Source organism: Engraulis encrasicolus, chromosome 6 (genome assembly GCF_034702125.1).
Source record: "Engraulis encrasicolus isolate BLACKSEA-1 chromosome 6, IST_EnEncr_1.0, whole genome shotgun sequence".
Lineage (NCBI taxonomy): Eukaryota > Metazoa > Chordata > Actinopteri > Clupeiformes > Engraulidae > Engraulis > Engraulis encrasicolus.
Genome location: NC_085862.1, coordinates 54,967,144 through 54,987,581, shown reverse-complemented (window position 1 = coordinate 54,987,581; position 20,438 = coordinate 54,967,144). Strand labels below are relative to the sequence as shown.

The 20,438-nt window shown below is 42.9% G+C and overlaps 1 protein-coding gene across 1 annotated transcript in view; it reads left to right on the top strand.

Moving 5' to 3' along the window:
- The window catches only part of LOC134450469 (unconventional myosin-VIIa), a 54,153-nt gene that overhangs the window by 29,038 nt on the left and 4,677 nt on the right, over positions 1–20,438 (top strand). Inside the window, exons 29-41 of the mRNA XM_063200314.1 lie at positions 718–945; positions 2,337–2,504; positions 4,181–4,298; positions 4,616–4,742; positions 5,136–5,302; positions 6,349–6,530; positions 7,041–7,159; positions 8,583–8,737; positions 9,840–9,993; positions 14,657–14,812; positions 16,910–17,015; positions 19,635–19,748; positions 20,244–20,331. Coding sequence (XP_063056384.1) covers positions 718–945; positions 2,337–2,504; positions 4,181–4,298; positions 4,616–4,742; positions 5,136–5,302; positions 6,349–6,530; positions 7,041–7,159; positions 8,583–8,737; positions 9,840–9,993; positions 14,657–14,812; positions 16,910–17,015; positions 19,635–19,748; positions 20,244–20,331 — 1,882 coding nt within the window. The remainder of the gene's footprint in view (positions 1–717; positions 946–2,336; positions 2,505–4,180; positions 4,299–4,615; positions 4,743–5,135; positions 5,303–6,348; positions 6,531–7,040; positions 7,160–8,582; positions 8,738–9,839; positions 9,994–14,656; positions 14,813–16,909; positions 17,016–19,634; positions 19,749–20,243; positions 20,332–20,438) is intronic.

The following is a 20,438-nucleotide window of genomic DNA, read 5'->3' as shown; positions in this document are numbered from 1 at the left end:
CGAAGTCCCGAGTAGGTTTGACAATAACTGTTTTCGTGCATCATTTGAAAATATTTGTATTCGCATATCGTAATTCATTGAAAATGCACAGCAAAGTGCTTCAGCAGTTTGGCAAGAGCAATTAGCATAGAGTCGCATAGGATAGCCTAGCATTACCTCATAGCATGACCTGTCCCTTGTTTGTCTATGTCCGGAATAGAGAGAAACACCATTTCAATGTCCTTGTAGGACCTCATCGTTTGAAAATATTTGTATTTGCATATAGTAATTCATTGAAAATGCACAGCAAAGTGCTTCAGCAGTTTGGCAAGAGCAATTAGGATAGAGTCGCATAGGATAGCCTAGCATTACCTTATAGCATGGCCTGTCCCTTGTTTGTCTATGTCCGGGATAGAGAGAAACACCATTTCAATGTCCTTGTAGGACCTGTACATGCGAAGAAACTGACAATAAAGCTGCCTTCACTTGACATGACTTGACTTCATAGTCTCGTAGCATAGTCTAGCTTTACCTCATGCCGTTTATAAAAAGGATAGCCTGTAGCATCCCCTCATGGCATCTGTGTGAGGTGACCTGCAATGCTGGCTTGAGTTTAGATATGAATATGGTGGATGTTCCTATTAAGAATAGGGGCGTTCATGTCCCTGCACGCAAAAGTCAAAAGCATGTGACGCCTGTACTCACTCTGCATATCCCAAATGTGATATCTGTGTCCAGGTGTGGTCGCTAGGCAACGGGCGCGACCATGTGATGGACGCCATCTCCCAGTGCGAACAGGAGGTGAAGCGCAAGGGCGGGCAGGAGCAGCACGCCCCCTGGAGGCTATACTTCAGGAAGGAGATCTTCTCCCCCTGGCACGATGTCACCTACGACGCCATCAGCACCGACCTCATCTACCGACAGGTCATGCGCGGACTCAAACACGGAGAATACCGCTGTGATAAGGTGAGGAATACACTTCAGTAGACAGTAGGGGGTGAATTCAGGTAAATTGGGCCACTTTTTTTCCATTCACTTAAATGCAAAAAATGTCCCAATTTACCTGAACTCACCCCTATATTACCAAAGACGTCATACTGACAGGTCATGCGCGAACTCAAACATGGATGATTAATACCGCTGCGATAAGGTGAGGACATACCAAAGTCATATACTTAAAGGTCTATGTCTATTATAAATGCTGCTCACTCTCTCAACTTAATACCCAACCCCCATTTGAAGGAAATTGTTATGTCATAGTATTAGAACAAAGGTCCAATATTATTACCTTCCCGAGTGAGATAAGAGGATACATAATGTTCTCTAATCTCTGTTCAATTACCCAGACACAGTATTGTGCCAGTCTGACATCCCACATAGTTTATTGAAAGCACGTTACACCAGTTAGTGTAGATTACAAACACCTGTTCAAATGGGTAGTACAAGGATGACCGCCTTACTGACCTGTGAGTGCAGAAGTCATGATTATTATTCCTAGAATTAACTATCCTTGTATGTAAGAGGATGACATCGTCCATCCATGAGAAAACTACTTAGTGGAGGGTGGCTGATCACGGCATATTACCCTAGTTCTAGACACTGGCAAAGCTGAAACCGAAACATTTGTCTGTTTTGGAAAAATCATTGAAACTGACCATGGCCGTAACTACCATTGAAGAAACAAAGGTCATGTCCTCTGTTTTTTTTCAGTAATGTAAAATTTATCTATGATGAAAATATATGATCAACAATGATAAATTCAGTCTGTATATACGCCACCCCCATTTATCCTCAAGGCAGTGATTAATGAAAACAAAGTTAAGAGTTTGACTGAAGTCTTTGAAGCGTTGTAAATGTACAGCATGCAGTATGTCACAGTATTTGACCTCTGTATTTGAAAATGGCTGGTTTCGGCCCTGAAACTGACACAGATTTCTTGTCCCAATGATATGTGTCTATTCCACGGAATTCTGTGAGATCAGGCTCTGTATTTTTATTAGAGATGCACCGGATCCAAGATCCGGTTCTGGATCCGGCAGGATAATAGGGTTTTTCACAGGATCCGGATCCGGTTCCAGGATCCAGGATCCGGTAGCCGAGGCTTTTCAGTCAAAATAGTTTGAGCCAATGTGATAAAAAGGGCCCACATGTGTGAGTAGGCTATGTGTTTCAACCCTTTCGTAGGATCCGGTATCCGGTTCCGGATCCGGCAGGATCTTAAGCAGTGGATCCGGTATCCGGCAGGATCCTAAAAATCAGGATCCGGTGCATCTCTAATTTTTATACTGTTGATATGACTATAATAAACTTGATCATGAACGTATTTAATAACACCGATGCCTTTCTGGCCCTGGCAGGAGGAGGACCTGGTGCAGCTGGCTGCAAAGCATTTCTTCGTGCAGTATGGGAAGAGCAGCAGCATGGAAGAGGCCCGCTCGGTCGTGCAGGAGTGCATCACCTCAGCACAGTTGGAGGCCAAGACGGAGGAGAAATGGGTGCAGATGATACACGCCGCACATGTGGAGGTGAGACAATATGCACCATATTTATAGCTGTAGTTATAGGTTTTGTGTATGTTGTCTATGAGGAGAATGCATATAATACAAAAACTAAGATTGCAAAAACATGGCTTCACTGACAGGTCAGGGTTAGGAATTGTTTTCGTTTGGGCATAGTTTTAACTTTTTTCTTGGTTAGTTTGAAGATTCACAAGATTCACAGAAACACAGAAGCACAACCACATTAAGTACAACGTAAGAAATGGTCCTTGACTCGCATTGTGTTGATGTAATTTCATGAGACCAGACTGTGTACACATTTCATGAACCAGTTGACTTTACAAAAGCTGAGTGGAAATGCAACTTCTGATCAAACTCATAGTTATTAATGATACTGTTCTACGATACGATGCGACTTTGTCAGTTTTCACTGAAATTTAGCATCCCTGAGCGTAACTCTTTTAAGACAGGACGTGCTGCACATAGCATCAACAAGAATATTGCACATTGTACCATGCATGTGGACCATAAAGCACCATCAGACTTTTATTTACGATACAATACATATATTTACGTGTAATGCCACATCATGCCACAAGGAGACACTGAAGAAGGCAACAGCCGAAACGTTTGTCTACACTTCTGCTGCTATGTAAATACAAAAAAAAAAGAAGAAATGAAGAACCCGAGTGCGATCTACTTTTTCACCTTCCTAATGCCACATTCCTGAAACAACTCCTTCGTACGCGGACATTACCTTTGTCACACAGACACTTCCCGTACAAGTGCTGTTAATGCAGATCACCATGGAGCTCTTATCTATTCGTCTCCCAGCGTTGATTTTGGAACGTGCTGAAAGTTTATTGTTAATGTCTGTATTGAAGTAGATCATTAACTATTAACACGCTCCCCATGCGTGTGTCACATCATAGCATCACATCTCTGTGTGTAATAGTACTCAGAGGTTACATTAAGCAATTTGAGGTGTAAAGAATGCACAGTGACATACATTGAAACCCTAGCCCTTACCGCGCGGTCACACCGCCGGCATTGAGAGAGCTAGAACGCTGCTGACTCCTGCCTGGAAAGCACGTGGTCAGGGGCGTTGAACGCAGCAAAAGATTCAACCTGAAGCGTTCGACCAGGAATCTCGACCACCCGAAGCTCGACCAACCGAAACTCGTGTTTAGAAAAATGTGAACATTCCATTGGCTGACGCCTGCTGCAGCCGAGCTCATTACATATTCTTAGATGAAGTTCAACTTTTGACGCCCTCTGCTTTTGACGCTTTTGACTCTAGACACGCTTTGCGGCTTTCAGCGCTTCTGCCGCCTGCTCTACCATACATTTCAATTACTTCCGCATCTTTCCGCGCGTTCAACGCCGGCGGTGTGATTGCGGCATTAGTCCTTAGCCTTAACTCCCTTAGTGGCACCATCAATGGCACCAAAGGTAGTCATGGCAGCCGTGGCCTAGTGGTTCACGAGATGGTCTTCAGATCAGAGGATTGCAGGTTCGAATCCCACGCTTCCACTCCCCATCTCACTCCATGGCTGAGTTGCCCTTGAGCAAGTCACCTAACCCCACAATGCTCCAATATCATAGACTTAAAATAACTGTAAGTTGCTTTGGATAAATGCGTCAGCTAAGTGTAATGTAATGTAATGTAATGCAACCAAAGAACTGTTCTTTGACTGCCACAGGGTCCGTATATCAGTTCGACTAAGCGAGCCCCCCAGGTGAAAGGAGAGGTGGTGGACTATGCCAGGCAGAAGTGGCCCCTGCTCTTCTCCAAGTTCTTCGAGGTCGCCAGGAAATCAGGTACTGTTAACATCTTAAGCATTAGAGAGTTACAGACATAAAAATTATTAAATATTGCTTGATTGAAGTCAATATTTACATTATTGCTTCGCTTTGTAAAAGCAGTCCATTTGCAGAGGGCTTATTCTATCCTATTCTATTCTATTGTATTCTATTTTATATTATTCTATCCTATTCTATTCTATTGTATTCTATTTTATATTATTTTATTTTATTTTATTTTAATTTTATTGTATTCTATTGTATTCTATTGTATTCTATTGTATTCTATTCTATTCTATTTTATTCTATTCTATTCTGTTCTATTCTATCATCAGGCCCAGCACTGCCCAAGAGCAAGTTCATCTTGGCCATCAATTGGACGGGTATCACCTTCCTGGATGAGAGAGAGAAGAAACTTCTGCAGCTCACCTACCCAGAGGTCACCGGGGTTAACACCATGAGGTCAGATTCTTACTGCCTTCATTATTTCCTCTCCTCCCTTATCCTTTCCAGCTTTCCTCTCTTCCTCTTCCTACTATCTCTGTCTCTCCTTCTCGCTCCTCTCCTCTCCTCTCCTCTCCTCTCCTCTCCTCTCCTCTGTATCTCTCCCTGTTTCTACCTTTTTCTTCTACTCACCTTCTCATTACCTCACTTCTTCTCCACAGCCTCTCATCTCATCTACTCTGTTCTACTGAACTCCTCACTCCACACACTTTCCAATTCGTATTCTTATAGAATAAGTATTGCTGAATTTAGAATATCCATTTTCTTATTTCACTATGTTTAACATACCCTTGCACCCCCCCCCGTCCCCCGCTGCCTCTCTCTGCCCTCCCCTTTCTCTATCCTCTCCAGGGAGGGTAAAGCGTTCAGCAGCTCCGTGTGTCTCCTGACGCTGAGAGGTGACTTCATGCTTAACACCATCAATGCTGCAGATATTGGTGATCTGGTCACCAATTTCCTGGCTGGCCTGAGGGAGCGATCAGAGTACGCAGTCACCCTACAGGAGGTCGGCAAACAGGGTGAGATATGGCATGACCCCTCTTTTGTGGATCTTCTCTTCTCTTCTCTTCTCTTCTCTTCTCTTCTCTTCTCTTCTCTTCTCTTCTCTTCTCTTCTCTTCTCTTCTCTTCTCTTCTCTTCTCTCTGGCTCTTCTCCTGTCACATAACAAGACGAGAAATAGGATGAGAGATGGTAGGACCACTCCTCTCTTTTCTTTTCTTTTCTTTTCTTTTCTTTTCTTTTCTTTTCTTTTCTTTTCTTTTCTTCTCTTTTCTTTTCTTTTTTCTTTTCTTTTCTTTTCTTTTCTTTTCTTTTCTTTTCTTTTCTTTTCTTCTCTTTTCTTTTCTTTTCCGGAGTTTTCACACCTGGTCCCCTTCAGCCATTTAAGTGAACTCAGACCTGTGACTCAGTATTTTCTGTGCATATGTGAACACTCCAAAGTGTACCCCTTGGAAGTGAACTGTACTGAGACCTTCATTGACGTGGACTCAGTACGGTTCTCTTATGAGTCCTGACAAGTGCTTGTGCTTGTGACTTGGTGTAAACACTTCAGGAGAGTTCTAGAGAAACTGGTGTGATCAAAAAGAGGACTGACACACCATAAAAGCCTGACAAGTCCAGAAAGATTAGCTGGTTCTTTTTCTAATACACTCACAATATGAACAAAAACAGAACTGAGTCCTTTTGCTGTCGGTTCACTTTTTGGTCCACTTAAAGAGGACTGAGTTCGGTTCACTCAATGGGGACTAGGTGTGAAAATGCCCTTCCTCTCTGCTCTGCTCAGCTCTCCTCTCCTCTACTGTCGAATCTTGTCATCCTCGCCTCATTATCGCCTCGCCTCGCCTCTTATTATATGGTTGTCTATTGTCTGGAATGTGCTGTGTGGATGGCCAGGTGGCATTCAATTTCCACTGTGGGGATTAATAAAGTCTCTCTCATCATCTCATCATCTCATAATCTGTTCCTCTTATCTCCATCTCCTCTGTTGCATGCCTTTGGTTTGCTTTGATTTGTATTGACCATCGATGATCTGAAGCCTGACCTGCTGATTGATTTCTCATGTAGAGGACAGTACGTACCTGAGCTTCAAGAGGGGAGAGCTGCTCCTGCTGATCAAAGACCAGGATCACCAGCCTGATCGTGGTTGGCTGAAGTGCAAGAATGAGCGGACGGGACAGATTGGTGCCGTGCCCACCGACGCCGTGTTGATACTGCCCACCCTCACCAAACCCAGCAAGGAAGTCCTCGTAAGTGTGCCGTTACCATAGAGACAGGATTATCGTTATTGTAAGGCAGGGTGTTGCATTTGTGCTGCAGCAAGCGTATCCAGGCCCTAACCTAAGTGTGTTTTAGAAACATTACTGCAGTGTTCCATGAAAATTGTCATTGTGACCCATCTCTGTACTCTGCAATAAATACTCTTTTATAAAGGATGGGTACATGCATAAAGCTGGCCTTATTTGCTTTGCTCCTATTTGCTGTAATTGCTCCTACCTAGAAAATTGTGTTTAACGATGCAGTGTTATCATTTCACCTCGTTTGCTCTCAGTAATGCAAAGTGGTTTCATAGGTGTGTGTACTGTACTACACAACTCCTCTTTGGTGTATTTTTCAGACCTGTTTATTCTAATGCCATGGTAATGGAGATGTTCACTGGAAACCCTTTCTAGGTGTAGAGTACACGTAGTATAGTAGGTCTTACCTACGGTATGTGTACATATAGTAGGATGACCTTTGACCTTTGTGTTGTGTCATAGGGCCTGATGACCTTGTCCCCTCAAGAGAGGAAGGAAGTGATGAACGCCACCCTGAGGGGCACCAGCAACGAGAGGCTGGCACCCGTCTCCCTGAAGGAGTACTCCTTCCAGTACTTCAGGTGAGAAGCTAAAACAGTGCTCATACAGTATCAGCACTAATGTGGACTCTACACCAACCCGACAGTTGGTTATTGTCGTGCGTTGGGTACAGTTGGGACAGAGTTGGCTTGGTGTGTGTCTGTGCGTCTGACGAAGTTGGAGAACGTTGGTGGTCGTGGGTCTCCGTCGGTAGACTTTCAGCATGTTAAGTTGTGTTGAGGCCTGCGTCGGTGGTCGGGCTCCATGCCGGACTCTGATTGGTTTGTGCTAACTGAGCAAGAGGTGCAGGGCACTACGCTAGTAACGAACTCACAAATGTGAGTTTCATTACAACATTACACTGTGTTTGTTAACACAATGCCCAGCGTGCCTTTTTCCACTTTAGCGAACTATGGCAGTGCGAGAAATGAAGTCTACAGTGAAGTAATGAAACTGTGAAAGTCGTAGAGTTTTGTGAACAAAAGACAGAGATAGAATGTGGTCTTTATGGATAAATTATGAACAAGAGGGGGACTTTGCCTATGGGCATCGTAGGCTATATAGCCTATTTAAGAGTCATTAATGCATCTACTATCAAGACCTACTCGTGAAAAGTAGAGAGTTTACTTCACGAAAACATGAAAACATTTGGCAACAGGGCCAGCCTAACCGCGAGCTCTCAAACACGGAAGTTACTATAACAAAATCCCTCCGGTGCTAGACCCGGGGGAGTGTCCACGGCGGGTAAAGTCGGCACGGTGTGTTCGTGGAGCAAACTGTGTCAGATCAAGGCCGAGAGGAGCAGACAGAGAACTGACTAGACGTAGTTGGGAAGTCTTGTCGGATCGGCTAGATGTGCAAGCGGCTTAAGAGCGAAAGTAGTACACCAACTGTACCAACACTGAGAGAATGGTATCTGTCTCCCTCAAGGAGTACTCCTTTCAGTATTTCAGGTGCATTGCTGGTCTTAGTTAGTACATCTAATGATGAGATTCTAATCATATAACACAGGTAAGGCAAACCCAGTGGTATTCAGTGGGTCATAAATAACAGGGATAACAAGCAATTGATGTATCTATCTTAGCACAGTGATACAAAACAAATGAATAAGTCCACCCTCTGTGAATGTCTAGCTGTGTCTGAGTGTGTCCATGTTTCTGCCTGTCCCTTCGTGTGCCTTGTGTGTGTGTGTGTGTGTGTGTGTGTGTGTGTGTGTGTGTGTGTGTGTGTGTGTGTGTGTGTGTGTGTGTGTGTGTGTGTGTGTGTGTGTGTGTGTGTGTGTGTGTGTGTGTGTGTGTGTCTCATCCGTTTGTCCATCAGTGTGTGTGTGTCTGGGAGTGTGAGTGTGTCTGCTCATTCGACTGTCTCTATCTGTATCTGTACCTGTCTATCTCTGTATCTGTCCGTGCATGTGTGTCTCTCTGTTTGATCAACTGTGCATTTGTCCATCTGTGTACTCGCCAGGCAACCAACTAAGGATGTGAACAAGCAGGTGATGTCGAAGGGCTCTGCCCCTGATAGGCTGTGGGTGCACTCGAGAGAGCCAATCAGACAAGCCCTCCTCAAGAAGCTCTTGGAGATGCCACAGCTCAGCCATGTGGCCTGCAAGGCATTCACTGATATCCTTCACTTATGGACAGACTCAGATTACATTATATATTATATATTATATATTATATATTATATATTATATATTATATATTATATATTATATATTATATATTATATTGAGTCACTGTATGAGTATCATCCAGCTATTCTCTGAATCTGTGGTGATATTACTCCTACTTCGAAGCTTGCATGTTATCATTGAAACAAATGCGTTGTTATGATATGTGCATGTACAGTACATGGCACTGTACAGTAGTTATGATAAACAAGGGAGTAAGTGTAGTATACAGACATAGACATGTAGACACATACATATGCATCAACACGCATGTACAGACGCAGGCACGCACACACACACACACACACACACACACACTACGCATGCATGCATGCATGCAGACCACGCGTGCACACACACACACACGCACACACACACACACACACACACACACACACACACACACACACACACACACACACACACACACACACACACACACACACACACACACACACACACACACACACACACAATAAACACAGGCACAGCAGACCTCCCTGGGTGCACATGTGTGCTTCCCTAATATATCTCCCATCTGTCTCATTACATATGAGAACTCACTTGTGCTGTATTCCGTATTGTTTATCTAGCTGTGTGTATTCTATGGAGGAATCAACCTTTCCCACACACTGAAGAGTAGGCCAGCTATGCTAAATATCTGTCCCCCGATTGCATTCATTCTTCCTCTTATGATAATAATAATGATGGTCACAATGATGATGATGATGATGATGATGATGGTAATGATTGCTGTTGCTGTTGTTGTTGTTGTTTTTGTTGTTGTTGTCATGTCTTTGATGGCATATATATCCATCCTGTAGTGTAGCACATGGGTGACTACCTACACATGTTTTGATCGTTTACTGATTATTACATTGACTTAGATCAAGTTTAAGTATATTGGCAACTACTTGACACAGCAGCAACATTTTTGTTGTCATTGTTGCTGCTGTTGTTGTTGTTGTCATTGTTGCTGCTGCTGCTGTTGTTGTTGTTGTTGTTGTTGTTGTTGTCGTCGTCGTCGTGGTTATCTCCTTGACTCCATGCACCCATATTAAAGTACATGGGCGACTACCCGACGCGGCAGCAGCAGAGTCCTCTGGAGCTGACCGACATCATCTTTGGCGGCGCCACCAAACACGAGGAGCTGAGAGATGAGATCTACTGCCAGATCATGAAGCAGATGACCAGCAACAACAACAGGTACGCAGTCGGCAGAGTTGTAGAAAGTAGAAGCAGAAGTACTCTTACAGATGTAATTACAACACTAGTAGTATGAAATTACAAAGTTGAAACCATGTGATATCATAGCACTAGTGTTGTAATTACATCTTTAAGACACTTCTACTTTATACTACTCTGGCAGTCGCAAACAACATTGGGGTGATCCAAGAACATGGTGAAGTGATAAACCTGGCCAGAGCTGCTGCTAAGGTTTTAGAGGCCCTAAGCATAACTGGTCAGGAGGCCCCCCTCATAATTAAATAATAATTATAATCATACCTTTTTTAGTCAATCTCAATTTAGGAGGCCCCCATTTTGGGGGCAAAGTGGTTGAGGCCCTAAGCACCCTACTTACTCTGCATATGCCTGAACCTGGCTATGAAAATCTACTATTCCACATGTGTCATGTGTCTGCATACGCCACAATTGTATGATTAACCACTACCAAGGTTGACTTTAATTGGTTTTATACTGAGCCAGGCTCTAGTAATAACTGTCAGGTATGCAATCACAGCAACAGGTACAATCACATGATAACAGTTGTTGACCAATGCAAGCATCAGTAACCCCCCCACCCCCCGCCCACCCATATTTTCAGCATCAAACAACAGTGTTATAGTAGGACTGTAGTCTCTTTGTGCAAATGGGCCAGCCGTTTACTCCTTGCTGATTCATCTGCACTGCTTAACAACATTGCTATGACCCTACAGAGAGCCTCAAATAACAGATTAAGACTTGGTTATTACAAGTTTAGTGAGAGTAAGGTTATTCCATTGGCTGTGCTCAAAGGGGTTAAAATGTTATGTTTGTGTAATGCCTTGTGAGTGTAAGAGGAGGCATTTAGTGTAACCGCTTGTTCTCGTTCAAATGAATGGAGTTCATTTTTCTTAACTCCAAAAAGGGCAGTTAACATCCGTAGTAATGGCAGAGTTTGCGGATGTTTGTTGTCATGGATATTTGGCACACTGGGTCGTGTACATGTTCATACTATTGACTGTATGCAGTCATTGGACTACATTAGCCAAAATCCGAAAGTAACATTCCATTAGACTGGGTCAAAAGTGTCTGCACTGGACCTGGAACAATGGCCTACTGTGTGTGCGGACAGACCTTTCTGACCTGCTGTGTGTGTGTGTGTGTGTGTGTGTGTGTGTGTGTGTGTGTGTGTGTGTGTGTGTGTGTGTGTGTGTGTGTGTGCGTGCGTGTGTGTGTGCATGTGCGTGTCAGTGTGTGTGTGCGTGCGTGCATGTGTGTGTGTGCGTGTGCCTGATTTCTATTATTATCGCTGCAGATTACTAATCTGCTTTAACACCCATAGGTTACATGCTCACCTAAAGGGCCTTATTGTGCTGCCATAGCAAAGCTTAAAGCCCACGGTTAAATCGTAACATGCCGTCACATCAGACTAAAGCTCCATGGTTTAACAGAGCATGTGGTGAAATTCACAATGTGCCAAAATATGTATGGTGCACGCACATCCCAAAAAAGCAAATTACTTTGGGTGCACAAAATATATATAACGCAAGGGGGAAAAAGAGAAGGAATAGTCGCATAGCACAAAAAGCTCCCTTATTGTGATTTACTGTGAAAAAAGCACAACATTTCAACTTACAAGGTCTTCATCAGATGACACCTGTAGGTCGAAACGTTGTGCCATTTAACCTTTAATCACGCCAAGGGAGCTTTTTGTGGTGTGTGAATATTTCTTCTCTTTTCCCTTTAACTTCATAATGTGTACCATTCCACCAGTGGAACACTGTAATAGCCATTGACAAGACTGTCCTGCAGTACTGCAGCATTTGACAGAGCCTTTAGTATTACATTATGACTTCCTCATTGCTATTCTGGTGACAGTCCATTCATAGCAGGCACCTTGTCTTAACGGACTACAGGCCACAATGTGCCCGCTCACAGGAAGTGAAGTTTTTAGGTCAACCAGAGTTCCCCTGTCTCTTGCACCATGACATATGAGCAAGGAAGCAAGAATTTGCCAGCTCTTCAAAGCGGCCGATATACACTTGGGGTGACAAGATTGCTGTTCCATCTGAGCCTATTAATAAAGGCTCTAATTTTTTTTGGTTAAGTAAAATCGAATGAAAAAGCATTGAGCTGTGAAGAGCCTTTATTAAATGGTCATTTACAGTGGCAGTGCTCCAGAGTTGAGCTATGTTTCAGTGGGTTGTGAAAATAATGATTTCCAGGCTGCAGACACCTTCGCCCCTACCCACAGGGGCGCAACTACAGTATACACTCGCCTCCAAAAGTTTTGTCGCCTATCCATCTGTTTGAATCAACAGCTAATAACCTGACTTTCAATTAATCACTTGGCTTCAGAAGTCACTCATATGAAAGCTACAACCCTCTCGAATGAAAATGTATGTACAAAAATAAATGTCATGCACCAACGAAAGATTGACCCTTTATTGAACACAGACAGGGCAGATTTTCACAAGACAAAAGTTTTGTCGCCTATCTAACATAATGTGAAAATGAGCAGATAAGTAACTTCAAAACACTTCAAATACGCAGATTGGGTGTCATACTTAGTCACTGAATCACTCTCACCTCTCCAGAAAATCAACTTTGGCCTTAGGTGTATGTTTAGGGTCATTGTAATCATGGAAAGCAACACAATGAAAATCAATGGAGTTCAATGAGAGATGGTGACATATTCGCTATTCGTAGAGCAATACATGTTTAACTTCATGATTTAATCAATGATAAAAGCCCTCAAACACCTGCAGCATGCATGCAGCTCCTCATAAGAGCTGTATCTGTACCATGTTTCACTTTATGCACCATTTCTCTTTTTTCATATTCTTCATCTCCAACACCATATAGTTTTGATGCTATCAGTTCTAAAATGGTTGATCTTGGGATCTTGACTTCAGAGTATGAGTCCCATTAGCCTTCATTTTGTCAGAATTAGGCCTGACATACTCTTGGCTGGCTTTTTTGAGACAGGACAGTGGGAGAGACTTCTTTGGTGTTAAAGGTGAAGAATTTGGAAAAAATACATGGTGCCTAAAGTCAAACATGGGAGGGATACAGCTCTTATGCATGCAGCTGCATGCATGCTGCTGGTGTGTGAGGGCTTCTATCATTGATTACATCATGAAGTTAAAAATGTATTGCTCTACGAATAGCAAATATGTCACCATCTCTCATTGAACTCCATTGATTTTCATTGTGTTGCTTTCCATGATTACAATGACCCTAAACATGCACCTAAGGCCAAAGTTGATTTTCTGGAGAGGTGTGAGTGAATCAGTGATTAAGTATGACACCCGATCTGCGTATTTGAAGTGTTTTGAAGTAACTTATCTGCTCATTTTCACATTATGTTCGATAGGCGACAAAACTTTTGTCTTGTCAAAATCTGCCCTGTCTGTGTTCATTAAAGGGTCAATCTTTCTTTGGTGCATGAAATTTATTTTTGTGCATTCATTTTCATTCGAGAGGGTTGTAGCTTTCATATGAGTGACTTCTGAAGCCAAGTGATTAATTGAAAGTCATGTTATTAGCTGTTATTCCAAACAGATGGGTAGGCGACAACTCTTTTGGAGGCGAGTGTATGCAACATATGCGTTGCAGGGGGGCGCCAGAGAGGGGGGGGGCGCCAAAGAGAGGGCGTTGGAGGGCGCCAAATAATTATTAAGCGTTTTTTTGGGGAGGGGGCGGACCAAAATCGTTCTTCATACCCCCCCAGAAAAGAGTAGTTGCGCCCCTGCCTACCCACTCAACTACCACAGGAGTTACGCTCCCTCACTTTCCCACCACACTGGCAGCCTGCTCTGTGTTTCCCAAAAAAACATTTAACTAGTACTTAAGCGTATGTTAAGCATGGGCTTCCCCTAGCCAATATATCACATCGCTAAAAGTTTATACACACAATCATTTTATAGGCCTACATACAATATTTTTTTTCTTGCACATGCAAATAAAATGCTTGCACAAAGTGCATATTTGAGGTAAGATATAACTTTTAGTGATGATGTGAGACTTAGTTTTGGTCAATTGCCAAAGGGGCACCTCAAGATTTTTTGAGAAATGTGCACACCGCACAGTCTTGGCCAAACCTGCATATGACCATTCACTGAACACCACGTAGTATGGGTGCATCATTTTAGGGTCTCAATGCTCGTAGTAAGTATTTTACTGGTTATCAGGTTAGTGTTTTACCACTCATAGCATCAGTGCTATTTAAGGCATCATGCTGTCTGTCACTATCTGCACCAGAGCTGCTGCCTCATTTCCTGTCTCTAACTGCTAGTTGACCACAGTCTGAACATAGCTGATCTACATCTATTCATTTTGACCTTATAGTGTCTTGCTCTCTTTTTTCCGCCTCTGCTCACATCTGTCCTCCCTGTTCCCTTTCCTTTTGTCCATTTTTCACTCACTTTCTTTCACACTCGCTCCACCTTTGCCTCCACACATACTCCTTTTAGTCCTCCATTGTTGCTTTCTTTTTTTTGACATCTTGGATTCTCTGTCATTCATTTTGTGTTGTGTTGTGTTGCTCTGTCATTCATGTTGTGTTGCAGCAGACTATTCCTCCCATTAACCTCTCTCTCTCTCTCTCTCTCTCTCTCTCTCTCTCTCTCTCTCTCTCTCTCTCTCTCTCTCTCTCTCTCTGTAGGCACAGCATGGAACAGGGTTGGCAACTGCTGTGGCTGTGCTGTGGCCTCTTCCCCCCCAGTAACATCCTCTTCAAGCACGCCCAGCGCTTCCTGGAGTCCAGGCGCAAGGAGACCCTGGCCACAGAGTGCCTGCAGAGACTTCAGGCATCACTAAGGTGTGTGTGTGTGTGTGTGTGTGTGTGTGTGTGTGTGTGTGTGTGTGTGTGTGTGTGTGTGTGTGTGTGTGTGTGTGTGTGTGTGTGTGTGTGTGTGTGTGTGTGTGTGTGTGTGTGTGTGCGTGCGTGCGTGCGTGCAGAGCAGGAGTCCTCAGATGGGCTCACAATACCACTTACGACGAGAGAGGATGTAGAAAGAAAGAAAGAAGTCCGACAGGCGGACAAAGATGCGTCCACTTGTTGCTTATTGATGTAAATTAATGAATACAATTCAATGTAACGGGAAAAATGGCGGCAAAGATCGTATATTGGCCGATTTAAAGAATGCGTTTCAGACGGATGGACGGACGGACATATCCTCTTATAGAGATGCTAGGACCCATCTAAAAAAGAGAAAGAGAAAAGGAAAAGGGAAAAAGAACAGAATGAGGGGCGCTGTGGCCCAATGAGCTAAGACGCAATACCATAACCCCGGCGACCTGGGTTCATCCACGGCCTGAGGTCGTTTGCCGATCCTTCCCCATCTCTCTCTCCCCACTCCTTTCCTGCCTCTCTCTCTCACTGTCCCATCTCAAATAAAGGCGTAAAAGCCCAAAAAGGAAAAGAACGGAATGAATCAGTAAATCAATAAATATATGAATGATTGGCCATTGGAATTTTCTCCATTTCAAGTATTATTATGAGCATGAGTTTATAGGTATCATCACTCACAGACATGCCATGACCAGACATCATTCATCACAGATACATCCGCAGCCATGACTGTCTACTGTATGTACCATTGTGGAGCTGAAAATAAATGCAAAAGTAGCCATAAAGAACAGGATGGAATCCACATACTTTAAAACAATATATCATGGATACAATTCAGGATGGAAACTGCATATTTGAGTGTCGTATATCACGAACATAGTTCAGGATGTTGTCCAGCGTATGATTTATTATCGGTACGCTGTCTTCACTCGGAACAACGGAAGTGACTCTATAATATGTGCATTAATGTGGCCGGACTGGGAGTTTAAATAGACCCTCCCACGCACACACAGAAACACACAGAAACACACAGAAACACACAAAAACACACACACACACACACACACACACACACACACACACACACACACACACACACACACAGAAACACACACACACACACACACACACACACACACACGGAACATATCGAGCGGAACGCGGCAGGGCCAGAGACCTCTGCCCTGAGTCCAGCAACTGTGAGCAGTTGTTCACACACGCGCACACACACACACACACACACACACACACACACACACACACACACACACACACACACACACACACACACACACACACACACACACACGCACACACACACAGACCTCCTTGAGTGGCCCCTGGCCCGTGCTTTCTTCCCTCCTTCCTGGTGGCATTTCCTGCGTGTCATTCATTGACCTTTTGCTACACACACACACACACACACACACACACACACACACACACACACACACACACACACACACACACACACACACACACACACACACACACTTGCATGCCATGCCAGGAAACAGTCACTTTCTCTTGATTGATGGTGCACCACATGGTCAGCACGGCTATGGCTCCTTGCATCTGTCTGAAGTGCCGTGTGCACACTGAACCACGCCTGCCAGTCCATCAGCAATGCTTGTGGCAGATTTACAGTATTTTAAACAGCTCCAAGTTTGTTGTCACTGAAGTGAGAAAACATGTTATACATGTAATATATGATCTCACACATGTTATATATGTAATATATGACCTCTCATAGGGGTATAGGTCGATAACATTGACATAAGTGATGATGATGATGATAAGATGATAAATGTGTTTGTTTGTGCATGAGGTGCAACAGGTGTTAAGACAAGTACAGTATATGTTTCATTTATTTTTGATTTCATGTATGTGAGGCAGTGACTGTGAAGACCAGGACAGAGTTCCCCTGTGTTCAATTAAGTAGACTCTACTTCTGTAAATCTAAAGAAAAAAAAGAAATTCCCTCCCTCGTCAATTTTTTCTCTGTCTCTTTCTCTGTCTTTCTCTCTCTCTCTCCCTTACCTCCCTCTCTCTCCTCCTCTTCAGGGCGGAGCCTAGAAAGCTGCCTCCTCATCAGGTGGAGGTCGATGCCATCCAACAAAACAGCTGCCAGATCTTCCACAAGATACACTTCCCCAACGACGCATCAGAGGTAATCTACCAATCACATACAGAATGCTGAAACGCGTCACAGCTAATTAGCCAATCACATGCAGCATACACTATGTACTAGACCACTGTTTCCCAACCAGGGGTACGTGTACCACTAGGGGTACGCGAGCACACTGCAGGGGGTACTTGTAAAAATTTAATTTTAACAAATATATGGAGCTTAGTAGGGGTGGTACGGTTCACAAAAGTCACGATTCGGTCCATATCACGGTTTCAAGGTCACGGTTTTCGGTTTTGTACGGTTCCGTTTTTTTTTTTTTAAATAAATAAAATTCATTATGCACTGGAAATGTATAATATAAAAATTACAATGAAAATGTAAGCTTATCATGGGCATGTTGAATTTGACTTCATTTAACCTGTAACAAGGTGAAGTTACTGAAAGAGGAAAGATATCAATGATTTTAACATGCTTCCATTTATTTCACAAAAAGGGAGAACTAAGTCCTAACTTTTAAGTTGACAAATATTCAAATATTACTTACTATAACACATTTGATGTGTAAAAATAAAACAGCTACACTCCTGTAGGCAATGGGACCATTAGGTCAGTGCAGTATGACTATTTTGGTTAATGACACACTGAGAACGAATTGGACTTTTATTTTGATACCGCTTTCTGCGAGTTTTGCGCTTAGGATGAAAGTTGCTTCCTATCATGAAACTGCCGGCCGTGAGAGGCATAGAAGTGAAATCAGAAGTCAAATTCAATTTTAAGTGAACAAGTGATAGGGTTAGGTTATGTTAAAATGTGACAGTTAAGGTAACAAATAATTTAAAAAGATCGTTTTTTTTTAGAAATGTAGGCCTATGCACAAGAATGTCTCAAAAAACTCCTGTGAAGCTGAGCCTTTTAAAACAGTCAAGTTTTATTTTGGTTATAGTGTTAAACATCAATGTTAACTAGGCAACAGCACAAAGTCCCCTTCATTCCATCAGAGTTTAACTGGCCTCATATAATTAGGCCTAACAGTTAAGGACAGCACAGTGAATCTGATGGACATGTTCAGTTATCTCGCATTTTGCCGTCCGGGATCCCCATTCAATGCCACGTGGATATAGCCTACACTAGGCTACTGTAACGTAAGTCATAGTCTACTTTGTTCTGCTAATCTGTCATTTTTTGTAAATTCATGTTAATTTAATTTAAATTGGTCAGAATAAAGGCTGGGGGCAGTCACTTGCGCTAACGTCGAGAGAGAGCTGGGAGAGGGAGACGCTGCTGACCGACCTGCACTTGCGCAGGCTACTGTCTACTGTAGTCAGCTGGTGCATGCCGTTACATTATGCATTTCAGTTGGCTGATAGAAATCAGTCTTTCCACACTCAATTTCCTACGTAGTCTTTGTGTTCTATGCTTGTAAAAGTAGTAGGATTTTAATTGTGTCGTGCGCCGGAGGTCTCTCTCTCTTTTTTTTTTTTTGGAAACCGTGGACACCGTGCGGTTGCGCACCACCCCGTTCCGTGACATCCAGACCGTACGGTTTCGGTTTGCTACGCAAACCGTTCCATGCCTAGAGCTTAGTTACATTGGGATGGAGAAAGCGATATAGAACTTGACTTAGGGGGTACTCATGGCACAACGAAAAGGCTTGGGGGTACACAAGACAAAAAAGGTTGGGAAACACTGTACTAGACGATAAGATACACTTCCCCAACGACGCATCAGAGGGTAATCTTAAACATGTCAGAGCTAATGAGTCAATCACATACAGTATGCTTAGATGAATGACAGGTAATCTTTCTTTTAACAGTCTTTATTGATTTTCTTCAGAAAAAAAGACATTGTGACAGGTAATCGACCAATCACTAGTGGTGTGCATTGGCACTGCCCTCACGATTCGATTCCATTACGATTCGGGAGGTAGCGATTCTGTTCTATTCTATTCTATTCTATTCTATTCTATTCTATTCTATTCGATCCGATTCAATTCTACAGTGCATTGCAATGCGTACATTTCTACTGAAAGCAAAGCAAATGTTTCTTCAGTCATGATGAGGCAATACAAGTAGTCAGATACTGAGCAACAATTTATTGGCTGTTTTCAATGCTTTGAAGTGCTTTTATTTAATTTAACGTTCATCTGCGGAAGTAATTGAAACTTAAAAAAATGACCGCATCGATTCTGGAACTTGCCACATTGAATTGGATCGTCCATGCCCCGCATTGCATTGCATCGCCGAATTGATTGTTGTTGACACCACTACCAATCACATACACTTCCCCAACGACGCATCAATGGTAATCAGTCAATCAGATACAGTATTCATAGACGCTTCAGAGCTGATTAGCCATAACAATCACATACAGTATTCATAGATGCATCTGAAATATTCAGCCAATCACAAACACTTCGCAAACAACGCATCAGAGGTATTCAGCCAATCAGACACACTTCCTCACTGACATCTGTGTATTTTATTGTTGCCTTTTATTTTTTGTTTTTGTAAAGCACATTGAGCTGTATGAAATGCGCCATACAAATAAAATTGCCTGACCTCGCCTTGCCTTGTTTGAAGACGCCGAAAAAGGTGTGTTTGTGTGACTGTCTGTATAGAGTATGTGTTGTGATGTGATGTCTCTCTGTGGCCCACACAGGCCTTCGAGGTGGGCACCCACACCCGCATTAAGGAGCTCACCCTCAACATCGCCCTCAAGCTGCAGCTCATCTCATCTGAGGGATTCAACATCTTTGTCAAAACCCCTGACAAGGTGCGCCTCCATATTTACACCCCCACAAGTCTGAAACTCCCTAATCTGCAGCAGTACCCTAATTCTATATACAATCCACACCATGTGCTGCCAAATACTGTATACAATCTGCACATCATTTTGCATGCGCTAGGCTAAAAGACAGTTTTTATCCAAAAGCAATCTACACACTTAATTTTGCACAGCAGACTTTTTAAAATCGGAATTATTTTTACAGTATATATATAGGTTTCTTCTTAGCATCTGCACTTTACCAATTCCGTTGTACCTGTACAATGACAATAAAGTTTCATTCATTCATTCATTCATTCATGCGCTATACAATCTACATTTCATGTGGATGTTTCCTGTTGATTTTCTGTGGGTTTCTCAATAGAGGATAATGTAACAGAGACCAACTATGTGAAAAAATATCTATGAAAATATCAGTATGTATTTGACAATGGCAGAAAATGTATGTAACAGACCATATACTCTGTGTGTTTTTATCCATAGGTGCTCAGTTTGAATGAGACAGACTACTTCTTTGACAGCCTGAGACAGATCACAGATTATTCCAAGAGGGCAAAGACTGTTCGGGAAGGTGAGAAATTAAAGAGGTCTGCTGATCAGCTCTCCACCATCTGTCCAGTTCAAGACGAATTTCCATCGGGATCAGCAAAAGAATCTTCATCTTGATCTTGTTCTTAT